Source organism: Bombina bombina, chromosome 1, assembly GCF_027579735.1.
Source record: "Bombina bombina isolate aBomBom1 chromosome 1, aBomBom1.pri, whole genome shotgun sequence".
NCBI classification, from domain to species: Eukaryota; Metazoa; Chordata; class Amphibia; order Anura; family Bombinatoridae; genus Bombina; species Bombina bombina.
The window spans coordinates 242,459,240-242,482,201 of NC_069499.1; the positions used below are offsets into that span (position 1 = coordinate 242,459,240).

The 22,962-nt window shown below is 41.2% G+C and overlaps 1 protein-coding gene across 1 annotated transcript in view; it reads right to left on the minus strand.

The window, feature by feature from the left end:
- Nucleotides 1–22,962, minus strand: part of IVD (isovaleryl-CoA dehydrogenase) — a 146,650-nt gene that overhangs the window by 75,174 nt on the left and 48,514 nt on the right. Inside the window, exons 3-4 of the mRNA XM_053697896.1 lie at nucleotides 22,227–22,278; nucleotides 18,600–18,769 (exon numbers count right to left, since the gene is read on the minus strand). Coding sequence (XP_053553871.1) covers nucleotides 18,600–18,769; nucleotides 22,227–22,278 — 222 coding nt within the window. The remainder of the gene's footprint in view (nucleotides 1–18,599; nucleotides 18,770–22,226; nucleotides 22,279–22,962) is intronic.

Below are 22,962 nucleotides of genomic sequence, written 5' to 3' on the forward strand. Positions count from 1 at the left end.
CAAAACAAAAACAAATCAGTGACCAATATAGCCACCTTTCTTTGCAAGGACACTCAAAAGCCTGCCATCCATGGATTCTGTCAGTGTTTTTATCTGTTCACCATCAACATTGCGTGCAGCAGCAACCACAGCCTCCCAGACACTGTTCAGAGAGGTGTACTGTTTTCCCTCCTTGTAAATCTCACATTTGATGATGGACCACAGGTTCTCAATGGGGTTCAGATCAGGTGAACAAGGAGGCCATGTCATTAGATTTTCTTCTTTTATACCCTTTCTTGCCAGCCACGCTGTGGAGTACTTGGACGCGTGTGATGGAGCATTGTCCTGCATGAAAATCATGTTTTTCTTGAAGGATGCAGACTTCTTCCTGTACCACTGCTTGAAGAAGGTGTCTTCCAGAAACTGGCAGTAGGACTGGGAGTTGAGCTTGACTCCATCCTCAACCCGAAAAGGCCCCACAAGCTCATCTTTGATGATACCAGCCCAAACCAGTACTCCACCTCCACCTTGCTGGCGTCTGAGTCGGACTGGAGCTCTCTGCCCTTTACCAATCCAGCCACGGGCCCATCCATCTGGCCCATAAAGACTCACTCTCATTTCATCAGTCCATAAAACCTTAGAAAAATCAGTCTTGAGATATTTCTTGGCCCAGTCTTGACGTTTCAGCTTGTGTGTCTTGTTCAGTGGTGGTTGTCTTTCAGCCTTTCTTACCTTGGCCATGTCTCTGAGTATTGCACACCTTGTGCTTTTGGGCACTCTAGTGATGTTGCAGCTCTGAAATATGGCCAAACTGGTGGCAAGTGGCATCTTGGCAGCTGCACGCTTGACTTTTCTCAGTTCATGGGCAGTTATTTTGCGCCTTGGTTTTTCCACATGCTTCTTGCGACCCTGTTGACTATTTTGAATGAAACGCTTGATTGTTCGATGATCACGCTTCAGAAGCTTTGCAATTTTAAGAGTGCTGCATCCCTCTGCAAGATATCTCACTATTTTTGACTTTTCTGAGCCTGTCAAGTCCTTCTTTTGACCCATTTTGGCAAAGGAAAGGAAGTTGCCTAATAATTATGCACACCTGATATAGGGTGTTGATGTCATTAGACCACACCCCTTCTCATTACAGAGATGCACATCACCTAATATGCTTAATTGGTAGTAGGCTTTCGAGCCTATACAGCTTGGAGTAAGACAACATGCATAAAGAGGATGATGTGGTCAAAATACTCATTTGCCTAATAATTCTGCACTCCCTGTATATAGAACTCTTACTTGTGAGTAGGAGACCTGTACATAATGAGACCATTTATTGGGCTGAGAGGGAAGGGGGGCCCCAAGTAAAGTGATATGTTTATTTAATCCCTTGTGAAACATAGTATATGCTGACGCCTCAGGGGGGGCCAGATATACTTTACTATTAGAGTTTACTGTTTCGGCATCTGCAGCTGTATAATGGCTACTGTAACATGAATCTCATTTTGTTCTAGATTTACTACGGCCCCACGAGGGTGGGATAGTGTTAGAGCTAAGCTGAGAAAGAAGAATAAACAGTTATAAACAAGTATATATGAGTGACTGATGTTAGTGTCTTACATTCCGCTGTCACAATAGAGTGAACATACCCCTAGATATCACAAATATGAGACTAACGCTGGAAAGCAGATATAAATCTTATTACAAATCGTTTTAGGCAACTGTACATAAGTCAGAAACTAGGAATGGCAATTGGAGCGGTTACTGCGGGTGCTCCCCGGTCTCTGAGGCAAAGGGTGTTGTAGGATACATGTGGGGGCAAGGTGAAAGTCCCCATCTGACCCGTGTTGCGCTCTGTGGTGCTGGCTGGGATGCGGAATGGAAAGGTCTCTGATACAGGGAGCTCCACATGTTTGTATTTATTTCTAATATTTTATTAGAACCTATAGTCCCTGGTACGGTAAGAGCTGCTTCTGGTCGGGACTGTCTGGAATAGACAGAAAGCAGGCTATGCTTTGTGAAAGATCAGCCGATGCCGCTTCTGAAGCCTGATAGTATAGGGTCAGCTGCGCAGACAAGAAGGAAAGGCATGTTGCGGTGTCGGATGAAAAGTGCTGAAGCACGATGGCCAAAATTTCCAGTCGCCGGCCAAGTGGTTACAGAAAGCGTTGGTAGTCGGGGGTAAAGCTGACATTTTTTCAGTAGCGCGGCTATTGGTCGATCCGACTTGAGCCGGGCACCATTTTCCATCATGCCATACAGATCCTTAGGTGGAGGAGGAACCTCCTTTAGAGCTGCGGTGGGGTCAGCCATATAAACCGGCTGAGTCGGTACCTGATGAGTGGTATAAGGGACACCTCCGGGTGATGCTGTCTCGGAACCCTCTAGGCTAGCGGCGTTGCATATAGGCTCCATGCGTAGTGAACAAAGCAAGTCCTCAAAACATAGATCCATTTTTCGTTCAAAGTCCTTTAGAGTAGCAATGATGAGTGTGTGGGAGGGGTGATCTGCCATGTTGAAGTAGTTATCCAGGCTTTAGTTGTGCCAGAGTACACTTCTGTTATAGAGGTGATAGCAGCGTGGCTGAGTTGTCAAGATGGCGCCCTCCTCTCTTGCCGGGGCGATCTCTGTGGCTCTGATAAGTAGCGCTAAGTTGAGACTTCAATCCCTCATGTTTGCAGAAGACACTTTGTTACTTAGTCCATTACTGGTCATTGTAGAGGTTGCCTGCTCTGAGCGGTCAAAATAGAGGGTAAATCTAGTAAAAGTAGCCGGAGCTCATGCATAGTGTGACCGCTCAGGAGCAGGGCTTGCTCCTCCCCCAGGTATGCATTCTTGATGTCTATAATAGTCATAAACTGACCCTGTTGAATTAAGGGTAAAATTGTGCAAAATTGTTTCCATATTGAAAGTGGGAACCCTGACAAACATGTTTAGGGTTTTCAGATCTAGGATAGGTCTGCAAGTCCCTTCCTTCTTTGGGACAGTGAACAGAACCCTTGACCCTGTTGAGACACAGGTACTGGGATAATTACCCCCATATCCCATAATTCCTTAAAGGGACAGTCAAGTCCAAAAAAAATCTTTCATGATTTAAATAGGGCATGCAATTTTAAACAACTTCCCAATTTACTTTCATCACCAATTTTGCTTTGTTCTCTTGGTATTTTTAGTTGAAAGCTAAAACTAGGAGGTTCATATGCTAATTTCTTAGACCTTGAAGACTGCCTCTAATCTGAATACATGTTGACCACTAGAGGGCATTAGTTCACATGTTTCATATAGAAAACATTGAGCTCATGCACGTAAAGTGACCTAGGACTGAGCACTGATTGGCTAAACTGCATGTCTGTCAAAAGAACTGAAATAAGGGGCAGTCAGCAGAAGCTTATATACAAGATAATTACAGAGGTAAAAAGTATATTAATATAACTGTGTTGGTTGTGCAAAACTGGGGAATGGGTAATAAAGGGATTATCTTTCTTTTTAAACAACAAAAATTCTGGTGTTGACCGTCCCTTTAATGCATTGTATAAAGGCAGATGCCTGGGAGGAGAACTGAAAGCAATAAATCCTTAAATAAATACAGTTTGCGAAAATAGGTATAGAACACTGTGCACTACAGCTAATCACCCCTCAGACACCTATTATGTTTCTCAATGTAGTTACACTACAGCCTCCTGTAGACCGAGTTTCCCCCCAATGTACCCCCTGGCAGCTCCTGTATGGCACCTCACCCCACTCCTTAGTTAGGAAGAGGGGAAAAATGTGTTGCCTAACACTTGTGAGCTGCTTTTGTAGCCTTGGGTAGCTCTGGTCTGTAAAAGAAAACCTGGGAAGCCAGTGCCTTAGAGCAGGCCTTAAAGCCATTGTGTGTTTAGAAAATAAAATAATGCGCACCAAGCATAAAAATACTTTATTCCTTATAAAAATATGCCCCCCCTGCCTAACTGGAGTGTCCTCTATGGAATTGCCAACTGCACTGAACAATTAGCAGTTTTCTTAAATGGCCAGGCACCTATTTATTAAAAAGTGATAATATGTTCACAGAGCTGCCAGGGGGCTGTAAAGGGCATCAGTCCTACCTGGCTATGTCCCTGATAAGGATAGGGCAAGGTAGGGATCTGCAAAAAAAAAAAAAAAAAAAAAAAAAAAAGTGAATCATGAGGAGGGCAGGTTAAGTCACTTCTCTTAAGTAGCACCCCTCCACTGGCTTAGCAGGAATGTCAAATCCTGGTCAATGCAGCTGCAGCAGTATCCAGTAGAGAGCCCATCCAGTGCAGGTACGGATACCACAGAGGATTGCAGGAGGAAATCTCTGTGTCCCTCAGTGGAGGCTAAGGACAAGTACCCACAACGCCTGAGGGTAATTATGGCTGAAGTCACATAGGGAAATGTTGTGTCATAACAAGGTATTCCTATGTCCCTGTATCTTTCAGCTGAAGTGAAGTCTCTCTTCATTGTGAATAATTCCCAGGGACTCTGGCTCTCACATTGGTCTGAGCTCCCAAATTTAAACCCATAAGCAAGTAGCTGGAAACACCTTTATTTTCAACCTTCTCCCATGAAAAAAACAAAAACAAATAACACAAACCTCACAACAACCTCTATAAAAAACCCTTTGTGATTTGGGAAATTAAAGAGCCAAAAGAAAAAAGCACACATGAGTTATATGCAAGCAATAGGGCAATAATAAAGTATTTTAACTATGTGTTTACCCCCTGCAAAGGAAGTCACAATTGTTTTGTGCTAAGTTCCTCTAGTTAAAGGGACATGATACCCAAATGTTGAAAAACTTGAAAGGGATGGAGCATAGTTGTAAAAGGCCGACTTGAAATTATCACCTGAACATCTCTATGTAAAAAAGGAAGATATTTACCTCAAAAAGTATTCACACCCCACTGTAAAGAATGCTAGTCCCAGGATTTGCAAGGCAGTGTTCACCTGGCATGTGCAGGGACATTAATGTTATTTTCCTATTAAGTTTAATGAAGTTTACTGCCACCAGGATTCGCTGGACAGAGACTTCCGTTGGGGGAGGTGCTGTGCAATCCACCTGCACACCTGCGTTGTGAGAGAACGCTGATCCATCGCTCCCCACTCTAAGCCACTTGCCCTGGAGAGCTTGTCAGGAAAGTGTGTGGCGCTCTGCGAGTATTGGAATCTTCTCTAGCCGTTTGGGCTGGCAAATCTATTGCTGAACTTTTAAATTTCCCTCGGGGAATCTCCCCGCAAGCTGCTACAAGGAAGGAAGCGGATTGAGAGCACTTTCCCACTGTTGCAGAAAAGCCTGTATATCCGGCGGACAGTAACCCAGCTGCTAAGAGAATAGCCTATGTGATAGGCTGGAAGTACAGTTGCCGGGCGCAGGCAATGTAATAGTGCGGGACCCGTTACAGAAAGATACCGAAGGTCTGCAAACCGGCTCCTGATCAGCTGACTGGCGGTGGTGCTGTGTTGAACGGGTAGCAGAGCGGTATAACCAGTATAGCCAGATCCTGTACATTGTAAGTACATCACCGGATACCTGCCTGCAAGTCACTGATATTATCTAGTCTCTCTGTCTGTTATTTGTGTGGCGGTAGACACTGAAAAAGCGGCTCGTATGCTGAAGGATAATTAAGCTTTGCCCGGAGGAGGTCGGTACCTAATTTGAATTGACCGGCTTCAGGATTTTTGTCCGGTGGCTACAGCTCAGCTATTGGAGACCGCAGGGGGCTGAGCATCCAGCGGCAGGTGTGGATGAAATTCCTGTCCTAACAGATTACAGGTACTGACTCTTTTTCCTTCGTTCCACTCTAGTGGTATAATCTGTGCCATCGTACTGCTGAGCTGTGGTGTGAGCCAAGGGCTATTGTGTTGATTATCAGCTCAGTGCATACCTCTAAATGCGGGGTGAAAGTTTACTCGTTGCAAGAACTGATTGACTGCCCCGGTGGGGGGAATAAGGAAGAAAGAAGACACTATGTTATCCTGCCTTCTGGTTCATACTAGACAGATAGGAGTCTAGTAAAACGGCTAAGTGCCTTACTAGTACAGGTGGAGAGAAGCTACTCATATCTGACATTTTACAATTGACATCCTTTAATATCAGCTATTTGCATAGTTTAAAGCAAATGGGAGAGATCTCTATGTATTATTCATTGTATATATAATCAAAGTTGAAGCCTATCAGTATCTCTCCCCTATTGCTCCTTGTTTTTGTGGTTTTCTGCTCTATGATAGATTTTTGAGTTCTCCAAAGGGAACTGCCGTTTAGTTGAAAACGGTGGTCATATTATTGTTGCTTATTTGAATCCTACCTATCTGAGTCTTTGTATTTCTGTAGGGGTAACAGAAAGTTATTTTGCTTGCTTTTTTTATCATTAGAGGGGATAGGATATATGCTGCCTAGCAGGTGTTCTAGATTGCAGCATTCACACACTTATTAGGTGTACTTTAATTTATATTGCTCTCTTGGGGAAGGAGAGTATACAAGAGGGTCACTAGAGTGCTAATACACATTTTAGATTGATTTATTTGTTTGTTTTCACTTTCCACTTTGTTTGTTTTTTCTCCTAAGGTAGGAGATTTAGGATTCCTGCTACATGCACTTTCACATTGCTCTCCCGAGGTAGAGGAATACTAGAGTATTAATACACTCAAGTAGGCCGACTTATTAGTTCTCACATTTTTGCACACATTCTTTTTTTTCTTTTTCTTTTTTTCTCCTAAATGTAGAGGATTCAAGACAACACACATAATTTTTGTTTAAACACTAAGGGAGAGTTGGCGGGAGGGAGCCCCAGGAGGAGGGGAGGATCTTCGTACCCCCCCCCCACTTCTCCCTTTTATCACTATTTTTTTTTCAAAGAGGAGGGGAAGGGGAACAGAGAAGGGAAGAAATAAAAAAGGGAATCTCTCTCTCTCTCTCCCTTTTTATCTTCTTTTTTTCTATACACTCTATATCACTTTTTTTATGGAAAGATTCATTACGCAAGCTAAAGCTTCTTCGCCTAGAATGCCTGTTAAAGGTAAAGATAAAAAAGCTAAGCTGGGTGACCCCAGTTTAAATAGTTCTAATGAGACATTGCCTAATATATGTGATACTCAGATGTTGATCACCCACCTAACAGATCTATTTACGCCCCAATTTGAGATCATTAAGACTGAACTAGGTTCAATCTCTACAGTAATAGCTAATCTCTCTACGGAAGTCAAACAATTTTCTAACAGAATGTTAGAGGTTGAGAATAGAGTCTCTGAAGTTGATGACCAAGTCACTGTGCAAGGGGCTACTATAACTAAACAGGACTCTAAAGTTGCCGACCTGCAATTTCGTCTGGACGATCGCTCCAGGCGCAATAATATTCAAATTATTGGCCTCCCTGAGACCCCGGAATTTGGGGATTTACTCCAATTTACATCATGTGTATTACCACAGGCTTTAGGTTTTTCCCCAACAGCAGCTTCCAATTGCTATAGAGAGAGCTCATAGAGCTGGCTCTAAGAAATCCCAGCCTGACGGTTTGACCCAAAACAGAATGTGGATTCATTCAGGATAAGATAGAATTTTTAAGGTTATTTAAAATAAGAAATGACCCACTTATGTTTGGGAATAACAGAATCTTGTTATTTCAGGATTACTCGGTAGAAACCTCCTCGAAGAGGAAATTAATGGCACCGTAGTGATCGCAACTTATTAATAAAGGCTTTAATGCTTGGATGGTTTATCCTGCCAATATAATTGTTGAACATAACGGTGCCAGAAGAACTTATCGGGAGGTGGGAGAGGTCAAAAAACTTAAGTGACAAAAATTGGATGTTTTGCTTTTGTAGCTTTTTTTCTCGAGTTAATGTAAGGTCTGAATGGAAGGTATAGTAGGAATTAAAGTTTTATCTCTATTTTGTTTTTAGGTCATAATTTATGTATTCTTGTTTCCTTTTTTTGTGGTCCCCCCCCCCCCCCTCCCCCCTTTTTTTCTCTCCCCATTCCCACGCAGGGCCCGCCGGGCGATAGTTTTTTTTAGGAATTTATGCAGTTTAAGATTGTTTCTTGGAACGTGGGGGGGGGGGGGGGGGATCTCCTCACCACTTAAACATAAACAAATTATCAAAACTTTGGCAAAAGAGAAGTCTGACATTGCATTCTTACAGGAGACGCATTTAAGTAGCCAGGAAGCCAATACATTGAAAATGAAATGGGTTGGTGAGGTAATAGCCACAGAATCTATAAGAAGGAAATGTGGTGTAGCTATTTTAATCAATAAATCCCTAGATTATAAAATTTCTTTTAAAATGGATCCGGACTGTCTATATATCATCATACAAATTGTCAATAATATGGAGTTCATTCTTTGTAACATCTATGGTCCTAATAAATGTAAAATTGAATTTTGGGATAATATTAAAGCCAAGTTATTTCCTTTTGTTCAGCAGAATCTCATATTGGGGGGGCGATTTTAATATGACTATGTGTGCGGATTTGGACCGTTTCTCACAAAAGAATGTCTCAGAGAATAGGAGAAGCTCTAAATATTTTAGTAACTTTTGTCGGAAATTGCAACTGTGGGATACTTGGCGGAATCTTAACCCAGACAAGCGACGGTTTTCCTGTGAGTCCAAAGTGCATAGAACTTTTTCTCGAATCCATTTGTTTCTAATTTCGGGAGGTTTGTCTATTTGGCGTTCAGAGGCTGGAATCGGAGAAATCGTAACGGATCACGCTATTATTTCTTTGGGGTTGGACTGGCAGGATAGGTCTAATATGAAAGGCCCGATGTTTTTTATCTTTGCAATAATCCAAGGTTTACACTTTGGTTAAAGCAAAGATGGAAGGACTATTCTCAATTTAACATTGCCTATTTACAGAAAATTGAAACCTTTTGGGAGGCATCTAAGGCTGTCCTGCGTGGTGCTATCAAGGCTTATTTGGTTATACTTAATAAGTATAAAAGGGCACGGGAATCTCAACTAACTAATCAAGTTAGGAATGCTTATAAAATTTACCACTCGAGCTGCTCGACGTATAACTGGTCTAAATACTTAGAAATGAGGAAGGAGAGAGATGTTTTTCTTTTACAAAAACACCAGGAAGAAGAAAATAAAATCAACTTACGGTTTAGGAGCTTCTATGGCTGGTCGGCAAAAAAAATCTTGCTAGATTGGTCAAGACCAGGAAAAAGAGGAACTACATACCCGCTATACAGGTGGATGATACTCGTTATAATGATACTAATAATATATGTAATGTCTTTCTTGAATATTACCAACAGCTATATATGGAGGTCCCGGTCAATATAAAGAATCAAGAGATTTTTTGGCCTAAGACCAAGGTTCCTAGAATCCAACAAGAAAAACAGAATTTATGTTTACCTGATAAATTTCTTTCTCCAACGGTGTGTCCGGTCCACGGCGTCATCCTTACTTGTGGGATATTCTCTTCCCCAACAGGAAATGGCAAAGAGCCCAGCAAAGCTGGTCACATGATCCCTCCTAGGCTCCGCCTACCCCAGTCATTCGACCGACGTTAAGGAGGAATATTTGCATAGGAGAAACCATATGGTACCGTGGTGACTGTAGTTAAAGAAAATAAATTATCAGACCTGATTAAAAAACCAGGGCGGGCCGTGGACCGGACACACCGTTGGAGAAAGAAATTTATCAGGTAAACATAAATTCTGTTTTCTCCAACATAGGTGTGTCCGGTCCACGGCGTCATCCTTACTTGTGGGAACCAATACCAAAGCTTTAGGACACGGATGAAGGGAGGGAGCAAATCAGGTCACCTAAATGGAAGGCACCACGGCTTGCAAAACCTTTCTCCCAAAAATAGCCTCAGAAGAAGCAAAAGTATCAAACTTGTAAAATTTGGTAAAAGTGTGCAGTGAAGACCAAGTCGCTGCCCTACATATCTGATCAACAGAAGCCTCGTTCTTGAAGGCCCATGTGGAAGCCACAGCCCTAGTGGAATGAGCTGTGATTCTTTCGGGAGGCTGCCGTCCGGCAGTCTCGTAAGCCAATCTGATGATGCTTTTAATCCAAAAAGAGAGAGAGGTAGAAGTTGCTTTTTGACCTCTCCTTTTACCTGAATAAACAACAAACAAGGAAGATGTTTGTCTAAAATCCTTTGTAGCATCTAAATAGAATTTTAGAGCGCGAACAACATCCAAATTGTGCAACAAACGTTCCTTCTTTGAAACTGGTTTCGGACACAGAGAAGGTACGATAATCTCCTGGTTAATGTTTTTGTTAGAGACAACTTTTGGAAGAAAACCAGGTTTAGTACGTAAAACCACCTTATCTGCATGGAACACCAGATAAGGAGGAGAACACTGCAGAGCAGATAATTCTGAAACTCTTCTAGCAGAAGAAATTGCAACTAAAAACAAAACTTTCCAAGATAATAACTTAATATCAACGGAATGTAAGGGTTCAAACGGAACCCCCTGAAGAACTGAAATAACTAAATTGAGACTCCAAGGAGGAGTCAAAGGTTTGTAAACAGGCTTGATTCTAACCAGAGCCTGAACAAAGGCTTGAACATCTGGCACAGCTGCCAGCTTTTTGTGAAGTAACACCGACAAGGCAGAAATCTGTCCCTTCAGGGAACTTGCAGATAATCCTTTTTCCAATCCTTCTTGAAGGAAGGATAGAATGCTAGGAATCTTAACCTTGTCCCAAGGGAATCCTTTAGATTCACACCAACAGATATATTTTTTCCAAATTTTGTGGTAAATCTTTCTAGTTACAGGCTTTCTGGCCTGAACAAGAGTATCGATAACAGAATCTGAGAATCCTCGCTTCGATAAGATCAAGCGTTCAATCTCCAAGCAGTCAGCTGGAGTGAAACCAGATTCGGATGTTCGAACGGACCCTGAACAAGAAGGTCTCGTCTCAAAGGTAGCTTCCAAGGTGGAGCCGATGACATATTCACCAGATCTGCATACCAAGTCCTGCGTGGCCACGCAGGAGCTATCAAGATCACCGACGCCCTCTCCTGATTGATCCTGGCTACCAGCCTGGGGATGAGAGGAAATGGCGGGGAACACATAAGCTAGTTTGAAGGTCCAAGGTGCTACTAGTGCATCCACTAGAGCCGCCTTGGGATCCCTGGATCTGGCCCCGTAGCAAGGAACTTTGAAGTTCTGACGAGAGGCCATCAGATCCATGTCTGGAATGCCCCACAGGTGAGTGACTTGGGCAAAGATTTCCGGATGGAGTTCCCACTCCCCCGGATGCAATGTCTGACGACTCAGAAAATCCGCTTCCCAATTTTCCACTCCTGGGATGTGGATAGCAGACAGGTGGCAGGAGTGAGACTCCGCCCATAGAATGATTTTGGTCACTTCTTCCATCGCTAGGGAACTCCTTGTTCCCCCCTGATGGTTGATGTACGCAACAGTTGTCATGTTGTCTGATTGAAACCGTATGAACTTGGTCCTCGCTAGCTGAGGCCAAGCCTTGAGAGCATTGAATATCGCTCTCAGTTCCAGAATATTTATCGGTAGAAGAGATTCTTCCCGAGACCAAAGACCCTGAGCTTTCAGGGATCCCCAGACCGCGCCCCAGCCCATCAGACTGGCGTCGGTCGTGACAATGACCCACTCTGGTCTGCGGAATGTCATCCCTTGTGACAGGTTGTCCAGGGACAGCCACCAACGGAGTGAGTCTCTGGTCCTCTGATTTACTTGTATCTTCGGAGACAAGTCTGTATAGTCCCCATTCCACTGACTGAGCATGCACAGTTGTAATGGTCTTAGATGAATGCGCGCAAAAGGAACTATGTCCATTGCCGCTACCATCAACCCGATCACTTCCATGCACTGAGCTATGGAAGGAAGAGGAACGGAATGAAGTATCCGACAAGAGTCTAGAAGTTTTGTTTTTCTGACCTCTGTCAGAAAAATCCTCATTTCTAAGGAGTCTATAATTGTTCCCAAGAAGGGAACCCTTGTTGACGGGGATAGAGAACTCTTTTCCACGTTCACTTTCCATCCGTGAGATCCGAGAAAGGCCAGGACGATGTCCGTGTGAGCCTTTGCTTGAGGAAGGGACGACGCTTGAATCAGAATGTCGTCCAAGTAAGGTACTACCGCAACGCCCCCTTGGTCGTAGCACAGCTAGAAGGGGACCCTAGTACCTTTGTGAAAATCCTTGGAGCAGTGGCTAATCCGAAAGGAAGCGCCACGAACTGGTAATGTTTGTCCAGGAATGCGAACCTTAGGAACCGATGATGTTCCTTGTGGATAGGAATATGTAGATACGCATCCTTTAAATCCACCGTGGTCATGAATTGACCTTCCTGGATGGAAGGAAGAATAGTTCGAATGGTTTCCATCTTGAACGATGGAACCTTGAGAAACTTGTTTAAGATCTTGAGATCTAAGATTGGTCTGAACGTTCCCTCTTTTTTGGGAACTATGAACAGATTGGAGTAGAACCCCATCCCTTGTTCTCTTAATGGAACTGGATGAATCACTCCCATTTTTAACAGGTCCTCTACACAATGTAAGAACGCCTGTCTTTTTATGTGGTCTGAAGACAACTGAGACCTGTGGAACCTCCCCCTTGGGGGAAGTCCCTTGAATTCCAGAAGATAACCTTGGGAGACTATTTCTAGCGCCCAAGGATCCAGAACATCTCTTGCCCAAGCCTGAGCGAAGAGAGAGAGTCTGCCCCCCACCAGATCCGGTCCCGGATCGGGGGCCAACATTTCATGCTGTCTTGGTAGCAGTGGCAGGTTTCTTGGCCTGCTTTCCCTGTTCCAGCCTTGCATTGGTCTCCAAGCTGGCTTGGCTTGAGAAGTATTACCCTCTTGCTTAGAGGACGTAGCACTTTGGGCTGGTCCGTTTTTACGAAAGGGACGAAAATTAGGTCTATTTTTTGCCTTGAAAGGCCGATCCTGAGGAAGGGCGTGGCCCTTACCCCCAGTGATATCAGAGATAATCTCTTTCAAGTCAGGGCCAAACAGCGTTTTCCCCTTGAAAGGAATGTTTAGTTAGCTTGTTCTTGGAAGACGCATCAGCCGACCAAGATTTCAACCAAAGCGCTCTGCGCGCCACAATAGCAAACCCAGAATTCTTAGCCGCTAACCTAGCCAATTGCAAAGTGGCGTCTAGGGTGAAAGAATTAGCCAATTTGAGAGCATTGATTCTGTCCATAATCTCCTCATAAGGAGGAGAATCACTATCGAGCGTCTTTATCAGCTCATCGAACCAGAAACATGCGGCTGTAGCGACAGGGACAATGCATGAAATTGGTTGTAGAAGGTAACCCTGCTGAACAAACATCTTTTTAAGCAAACCTTCTAATTTTTTATCCATAGGATCTTTGAAAGCACAACTATCCTCTATGGGTATAGTGGTGCGTTTGTTTAAAGTGGAAACCGCTCCCTCGACCTTGGGGACTGTCTGCCATAAGTCCTTTCTGGGGTCGACCATAGGAAACAATTTTTTAAATATGGGGGGAGGGACGAAAGGAATACCGGGCCTTTCCCATTCTTTATTAACAATGTCCGCCACCCGCTTGGGTATAGGAAAAGCTTCTGGGAGCTCCGGCACCTCTAGGAACTTGTCCATTTTACATAGTTTCTCTGGGATGACCAACTTTTCACAATCATCCAGAGTGGATAATACCTCCTTAAGCAGAATGCGGAGATGTTCCAACTTAAATTTAAATGCAATCACATCAGGTTCAGCCTGTTGAGAAATGTTCCCTGAATCAGTAATTTCTCCCTCAGACAAAACCTCCCTGGCCCCATCAGACTGGGTTAGGGGCCCTTCAGAGATATTAATATCAGCGTCGTCATGCTCTTCAGTATCTAAAACAGAGCAGCCACGCTTACGCTGACAAGGGTTCATTTTGGCTAAAATGTTTTTGACAGAATTATCCATTACAGCCGTTAATTGTTGCATAGTAAGGAGTATTGGCGCGCTAGATGTACTAGGGGCCTCCTGAGTGGGCAAGACTCGTGTAGACGAAGGAGGGGAATGATGCAGTACCATGCTTACTCCCCTCACTTGAGGAATCATCTTGGGCATCATTGTCATTATCACATAAATCACATTTATTTAAATGAATAGGAATTCTGGCTTCCCCACATTCAGAACACAGTCTATCTGGTAGTTCAGACATGTTAAACAGGCATAAACTTGATAACAAAGTACAAAAACGTTTTTAAAATAAAACCGTTACTGTCACTTTAAATTTTAAACTGAACACACTTTATTACTGCAATTGCGAAAAAACATGAAGGAATTGTTCAAAATTCACCAAATTTTCACCACAGTGTCTTAAAGCCTTAAAAGTATTGCACACCAAATTTGGAAGCTTTAACCCTTAAAATAACGGAACCGGAGCCGTTTTAAACTTTAACCCCTTTACAGTCCCTGGTATCTGCTTTGCTGAGACCCAACCAAGCCCAAAGGGGAATACGATACCAAATGACGCCTTCAGAAAGTCTTTTCTAAGTATCAGAGCTCCTCTCACATGCGACTGCATGCCATGCCTCTCAAAAACAAGTGCGCCCTCACCGGCGCGAAAATGAGGCTCTGCTTAAGCTTTGGGAAAGCCCCTAAGGAATAAGGTGTCTAATACAGTGCCTGCCGATATTATTATATCAAAATACCCAGATAAAATGATTCCTCAAGGCTAAATATGTGTTAATAATGAATCGATTTAGCCCAGAAACAGTCTACAGTCTTAATAAGCCCTTGTGAAGCCCTTATTTATGATCGTAATAAACATGGCTTACCGGATCCCATAGGGAAAATGACAGCTTCCAGCATTACATCGTCTTGTTAGAATGTGTCATACCTCAAGCAGCAAGAGACTGCACACTGTTCCCCCAACTGAAGTTAATTGCTCTCAACAGTCCTGTGTGGAACAGCCATGGATTTTAGTTACGGTTGCTAAAATCATTTTCCTCATACAAACAGAAATCTTCATCTCTTTTCTGTTTCTGAGTAAATAGTACATACCAGCACTATTTCAAAATAACAAACTCTTGATTGAATAATAAAAACTACAGTTAAACACTAAAAAACTCTAAGCCATCTCCGTGGAGATGTTGCCTGTACAACGGCAAAGAGAATGACTGGGGTAGGCGGAGCCTAGGAGGGATCATGTGACCAGCTTTGCTGGGCTCTTTGCCATTTCCTGTTGGGGAAGAGAATATCCCACAAGTAAGGATGACGCCGTGGACCGGACACACCTATGTTGGAGAAATATGGAGCTGTTGAATGCTCCGATTAGCAGCGAAGAGGTTGTTAAAGCCATTAAAGCATCTAAGATGAGAAAAGCAGCAGGCCCAGACAGGCTTCCTGCAGAATATTACAATATATTAGCTGAGGAGATTACCCCTATCCTAGTAAAACTTTTTAATTACTATTTCTCCTCTGATAATCCTATTTCCAATCTCTTCGCTGCTGCCAATATCTCCTTAATTCTAAAAAAAAAGGTAAGGACCTATTGGATCCTGCATCCTATAGACCGATTTCAGTGCTCAACGCCGACTATAAAATCTTGGCGTCAGTCTTGTCTACTAGACTCTCCTACTGTATTGATAATCTTATTCACCCTGACCAGGCAGGATTTATGACTGCTCGGAATTCGACGAAAAATATCCGGAAATTAATTACGCTGGTGGATTATATGTGGAACTGCGAGCAACCTAAAGATCATAGTGAGTTGGAGGATAGAGCAGTGTTAACCCTGGATGCTGTTAAAGCATTCAACAGTATATCGTGGCCCCATCTCTTTACATCACTCTCTAAATTTGGTTTTTCAGATAATTTTGTTAAAATTATTAGGAAAATCTATCGGAACCCAAGCTCATCTCTTCTGATTAATCAAACGGTGTCAGCACCAATTGTTCTACAGAGGGGTACGAGGCAGCGATGTCCACTGTCCCCCCTCTTATTTAACATTGCTTTAGAACCGTTGGCAGTTCGGTTAAGAGAAGTGTTAAAGGGGATACCAGTTGGAGCTCAAAGTTTAAAACTATTATATGCAGATGACATGTTAAACTATTTCTGGAATCGCATAAGCAGTATTCTGCATAAATATTAAGTGTTAGAAGAATTCAGTTCTTTCTCCGGGTATGAGTGAAATTATGTGGCTTGGTAGAGAAGATCGGAAGTTAATTTCAACCAAGTTCCGAATAGTGAGAAGTATCAAATATTTAGGTCTTGAAATAAATAAAAATCCGAAACTCTGGTATCGGGAATTTTTTTTAATCTCTTCTTCAGAAGATCAAAGAGGATTTAGAGCTTTCTATTAGTCTTATTAAGACTATAATTTTTCCATGTATTTTATATTTGCTTCAAAATTTGCCATTATATATACACTAAATAAAGACCTAAGTAGGCTGGCGTCTTGGTTTTCTAAATTTATTTGGAAAGGCAAAAAGTCACGATTATCGATTAACAGACTATCCAATAAATTCTCAGCAGCCGGCTTGGCTCTTCCTAATATTAAACTTTATAATATGGCAACTTTATTGAAATTTGCCTTTGATTGGATTGCCCAATCAAATATGGTTACTTCATATGAACTTGAACAACATTTGGTTACTCCATGGTCGTTGAGTGCCCTCCTGCATTGTCCACCTCAAAATCTTCCTCTACATGTCAGAACGCTGTGTTCATTTAAGAATATAATATCTGCATGGCACAAAGCTGGGTATGTCCTTAAAAATCGACCCTCTATTCTCTGAATTTTTACCGATCTGGGGTAATCCACTTTTTGCCCCTAGTGTAGATCGGAAAGTGTTCAGAGAATGGCAGGACAAGGGACTTAAAGATATATATCAATTGTTAAATGCTGACTCACGAATTATTCCTCGGGCAACCTTGTGCCAACTTTTTGCTCTCCCCTCCCGGAATCAATATGCGTATTTTCAGATCCGGCATTACATCTCCTCCCAGAAATGGTATGCTTCTCCTTTGGCTGACTGGACAGATATTAAGATTTGCATACAGAAATTTAGAGCAGGAGATGCGTCAATATCCCTCATTTATGATGTTATGCTCTCTAAACAAAGTATTCTAGTCATGGATAAACTATGTATTTTTTGGAGGTCGATTATTGCAACTGCTGATGTAGATACAATCTCAGCTAGTCTGTTTTTGGTTTTTAGGTACCCTATATCGGTCAGTTGGAAAGAATCTCATTTGAAATTAATTAATAATTTTTATCTAACCCCGGCTAAACTATCTAGATTCTACCCAGAACAAGTCGTAGCCTGTCGTAGATGTTCCTGTCCCTTTGCGGATTTGGCTCATATGTTATGGTTTTGCCCTAAGATCCGACAGATGTGGCTTAAAGTCCAATTTTGGGTAAATAAGGTTGTGAATGTGAGGCTCTCCTTTTCTCTGGAAGATATTTTTTTACAATCTGATCTTAGACCTAACTTGGTTAGGCGCATACTATTATACTCATAACTAGACACAATATTTTTAAAAACTGGATGGCCATAAATGCTCCAAGTATGGCATCTATATTAAAAGGTGTCAAAGAGCAAATCATATACGAATCTTTCCATCTGCAACAGGCAAAGGAGTCTAGAATCAAAATATTTCTGACTGAATGGGCCCCTATAATTATTACCTATCCAATGTCAGTGCAGAAGCAAAGCTTGTCTCCTTTTCTTTCCTCTATTAGTTTTGCAGAACTGGTTATATTAGAAGTATTCCCACATACTTGGATAAGGAATTACAGAGACCACTAGAATGGTAGAAGGCCCTGCAGACTCTGCGCTGGGGGAGGGGGGGTTGGTTTTTCCCTCCCCCCCCCCCTTTCCAGACCCAAAGTGTGTCAGTACACCTAGGGCCCTTTCTGAAAACAATAAGGAAAATATCAAAAGTATTGCGGTACTATGTACGGTCAGGACCAAAAGGGAAAATGTGTCTTCTCTTTAACTCTACGCCAGAGTTGGCTATATTTACTTAGCTACTTATGATCACTTTTTTGTTGCATGTAGTTCTTGATGTTGGAATTCATGTCTGAAGAATCTTTGTTATAATGAGTCCTGCATGACGTAAGGTCTTATTGTCTGTACAATGCTTTGTTGTTGATTTTCCTTAAAAATAATATTTAAAAAAAAAAAATAGGAAGGTTACTATGAAATCTCATGAGATTTAGGAGATCACAGCTAAACTGGCTATTGTGTTCTATCCCTTCCCCCCAAAAAAAAAAACTGCAGCAGGACAACAGCTGAAATATAACTTCACATAGCATGTACTCTGGTGAACTGAATAAATTGTGAGGTAAAATATCTTCCCTTTTCACATAGAGATGTTTAGGTGATATTTTCAGGTCAGCTTTTTTTTTAGTAATGCTGCATCAGTTTCAAGTGATTTAGTATCTGGGTATTATGTCCCTGTAATGTTGAAAACGTTTAATAAACAAACAGTTTTATTTTTAAGAAACTGTATGAACATATAGAGCTTAATTATTGATTAAAAATCAGTTTGGGTTTCCACTTATATACAGTAAGTATTTGATAATATGCAAAGAGAGATAATGGACTTACACTGCCCATGTGTTAGTCTTACATCATTACTCACTGGGGTCAAATATCTGCACTTCCCAGTTGTCTTAATGAACAACACAGGTATTTTTCGATGTCATTTCTGTCATGCTGTACTTACCTTAGGTAAATACTTCTCTTTCTGTGCTTCGCTTCCATTGCGAACAATCTGGTTAACACACAGGTTAGAATGGGCTCCATAGCTCAGACCGACAGCCCCAGAAGCACGAGATATTTCCTCCATCACTAGGACATTATCCAGGTACCCCATGCCAGATCCTCCATACTCAACTGGAAAAAGACAGGAAACAATCGGCTAGATAACAAGTTTAGCATTATGAGTGAAAAAGCCTCATAACGCTGCTTTTTCACTACCACGGTCTTGTAGGTACAGCTGTACCGCACACTTTTTTGGCCGTCATGCAACGTAACTACCGCACTTTTTAAAAAGTCCTTTTTCAATGGGACTTCCACAGCGCCGGTATTACGAGTTTGCCTGTCCGGTCAAAAAGTGAGCGGTACAGCCTATAACTACAAGATCTGTACCGCCACCTGAAAGTCAGTAGTTATGGGTTTTATGCTACAAAGCTGTAACATAAAACTCATAACTAAAGTGTCAAAAAGTACACTAACACCCATAAACTACCTATTAATCCCTAAACCGATGCCCTCCCGCATCGCAAACATTAAAATAAATTTATTAACCCCTAATCTGCCGCTCCGGACATCGCTGCCACTATAACATATTAACCCCTAAACCGCCGCACTCCCACATCGTAAACACCAGTTAATTATTATTAACCACTAATCTGCTGCCCCAGTGTTGTCGCTACCTACATACACTTCTTAACCCCTAACATCACCGCAACCTACATTACTGTTATTAACCCCTAATCTACTGCCACCAAAATCGCCGCCACCTAACTACACTTATTAACGTCTAATCTGCTGCCCCAATGTTGCCGTAACTATACTAAAGTTATTAACCCTTAAACCTAACGTAACCCTAACACCCACTAACTTTAACCTAATTAAAATAATCCCAAATAAAAAATTACAATTAATACCTAAATGATTCCTATTTAAAAGTAAATAAATACTTGCCTGTAAAATAAAACCTAAGATAGCTACAATATAACTAATAGTTATATTGTATCTAACTTATGTTTTATTTCACAGGTAAGTTTGTATTTATTTTAACTAGGTAGACTAGCTAGTAAGTAGTTGACTATTTACTAGCTACCTAGTTAAAATAAAACCTAACATTACACTAAAATTAAATAAATTAAAATTAACAAAATACATTTATCTAAATTACAAAAAATAAACACTAAATTACACAAACTAAAAAAGAAATCATCAAATATTTAAACTAATTACACCTAATCTAATAGCCTTATCAAAATAAAAAAGCCCCCGCCAAAATAAAAAAGACCCTAGCGTACACTAAACTGCCAAGGGCCCTTAAAAGGGTCTTTTGCGGGGCATTGCCCCAAAGAATCCGCTATTTTACCTTTAAAAAAAAATAAAAATACAATACAAACACCCCCCCCCCAACAGTAAAACCCACCATCCACACAACCAACCCCCCTCCCCAAAAAAAACCTAAGCTCCCCATTGCCCTGAAAAGGGCATTGCTCTTAAAAGGGCATTTAGCTCTTTTACGTTGCCAAAAGTCCCTAATCTAAAAATAAAACCCACCCAATAAACCCTTAAAAAAACCTAACACTAAACCCTGAAGATCCACTTACAGATTTTGAAGACCGAACATCATCCTCATCCAGCCGGGAGAAGTCTTCTTCTAAGCGGCAAGAAGTCCTCAACGAAGCCGGGAGAAGTCTTCATCCAGACAGCATTTTCTATCTTCATCCTTCCAACGCGGAGCGGCTCCGTCTTCAAGACATCCGGCGTGGAGCATCCTCTTCTTTCGATGGCTCTTGAAAAATGAAGTTTCCTTTAAATGACGTCATCCAAGATGTCGTCCCTTGAATTCCGATTGGCTAATTAATTCTAATTAAAGGGTAAAAAATCCTATTGGCTGATGCAATCATCAGCCAATAGGATTGAGCTTTAATCCTATTGGCTGTTCCAATCAGCCAATAGAATACGAGCTCAATCCTATTGGCTGATTGCATCAGCCAATAGGATTTTTTTACCCCTTAATTCCGATTGGCTGATAGAATTCTATCAGCCAATCGGAATTCAAGGGACGCCATCTTGGATGACGTCATTTAAAGGGCAATTTAAGAGCCATCGAAAGAGGAGGCTCCACGCCGGATGGCTTGAAGACGGAGCCGCTCCGCATCGGAAGGTCTTCAAAAACTATAAGTGGATCTTCGGGGGTTAGTGTTATTTTTTTATTTTTTTAAGGGTTTATTGGGTGTGTTTTATTTTTAGATTAGGGACTTTGGGCAACATAAAAATCTAAATTACCTTTTAAAGGGCAATGCCCATACAAATGCCCTTTTCAGGGCAATGGTGAGCTTAGGTTTTTTTAGGTAATTTTTTTTTGGGGGGGGGGGTTGGTTGTGTGGGTGGTGGGTTTTACTGTTGGGGTCTTTGTATTTATTTTTTTTTACAGGTAAAAAAGCCGATTTCTTTGGGGCAATGCCCCGCAAAGGGCCATTGGCAGTTTAGTGTAGGCTAGGGTTTTTTTTTTTTTTGGGGGGGGGCTTTTTTATTTTGATAGGGCTATTAGATTAGGTGTAATTAGTTTAAATAAATTTTAATTTCTTTTTTATTTTGTGTAATATATAAATGTATTTTGTTAATTTAATTTATTTAATTTTAGTGTAATGTTAGGTTAGGTTTTATTTTACAGGTAACTTTGTATTTATTTTAACTAGGTAGCTAGTAAATAGTTAAGTAGTCTACCTAGTTAAAATAAATACAAACTTACCTGTAAAATAAAAATAAAACCTAAGATAGCTACAATGTAACTATTAGTTATATTGTAGCTAGCTTAGGGTTTATTTTACAGATAAGTATTTAGTCTTAAATAGGTATTATTTAGGTAATAATAGTAATTTGTATTTAGATTTATTTTAATTATATTAAAGTTAGGTGGGTTAGACTTAGGGTTAGGTGTTAATATATTTATTTAGTGTTAGTGATTTGGGAGGCCAGAGGTTTAGGGGTTAATAACTTTAGTATAGTGGCGGCGACGTTGGGGGGGGGGGGGCGGCAGATCAGGGGTTAATAAGTGTAATGTAGGAGTCTGCGATGTCAGGGGCAGCAGATTAGGGGGGTTTAGACTCAGGGTTTATGTTAGGGTGTTAGGTTTAAACATAAATTTTCTTTCCCCATAGGAATCAATAGGGCTGCGTTATGGAGCTTTACGCTCCATTATTGCAGGTGTTAGGCTTTTTTTTAGCCGGCTCTCCCCATTGATGTCTATGGGGAAATCGTGCACAAGCACTTAAAAGCAGCTCAAAGCAGCACTGGTACTTGTGTGCGGCATGGAGCTCAATGCTGCCATATTGCCTGCAAACGCCGTTTTTTGGAAAACCTGTAATAGCAGCGCTATTAAAGGTGAGCGGTGGAAATAACTTGCAAGTTAGTACCGAGCCACTCATAACGCAAAACTCGTAATCTGGCCGAAAGTGTGTAATAAATCAGCAAGAAGAACTGCGTTATTAGAGCATCTGATTTGCCAGTTCAATATGTCTCCTTAGAATACCTACAGTCTGCCATATGCTATATCCTTGTGTCAACGCCCACTAATGAATATTAGGAAATATGTACTGACCTGGAGCAGTTATGCCAAGAACGCCCAGATTTCCTAGCTTCTTCCAAAAGTCCTACATTCAGTAACAAAACAAAAAAATCAAAACTATCAACAAGAATTGCATTGCATTGTGCAGGTAATAAGATATATATATATATAAAAAGACAAACTAATAATACTGTTCACAAATTTTTTTTTTAAACAAAATTAAAAATTAAAAAATGATGATATTTAACATCTGAGTTTCTTAGTTGCTTTTTATTTAGTCTTAAAAGTGACAGTATACACAGCTTTAGCCCCTTTAATTTGTTCCCAGTGATCAATTTTTCCTGCTAATGTGTATAAAATAGTTTACAAATAGCTGCTTTACCTTTATTTTAGCATTCAAATAGCCAATTTTGCCTGTGGAATGTTTACCTATACTGAAAGTTTCTATACTTAACTATTGGCTATAGAAAAGCTGTGAAAACATTGCCAGCAGAAAAACATTACACTTCCAGTGGGAGGCATGAGAGATAAGTAATAAAATGTTAATTTTCAATTATTATAAAGTATTGTACTTTTGTTTACAGACAAAACTAATATAACAAGAAGCACTTGTGTGTACAGAAAGTGATAAAATAAGGAGATCTGATTTCCCTGTAAACTCAACCCATTGTAATGGGTTATGGTCTCAAAGAACAAAACCAGCTATTTCAAATACAAAATAAACCTAAACATTAGTATATATATATATATATATTTATTTATTTATTTA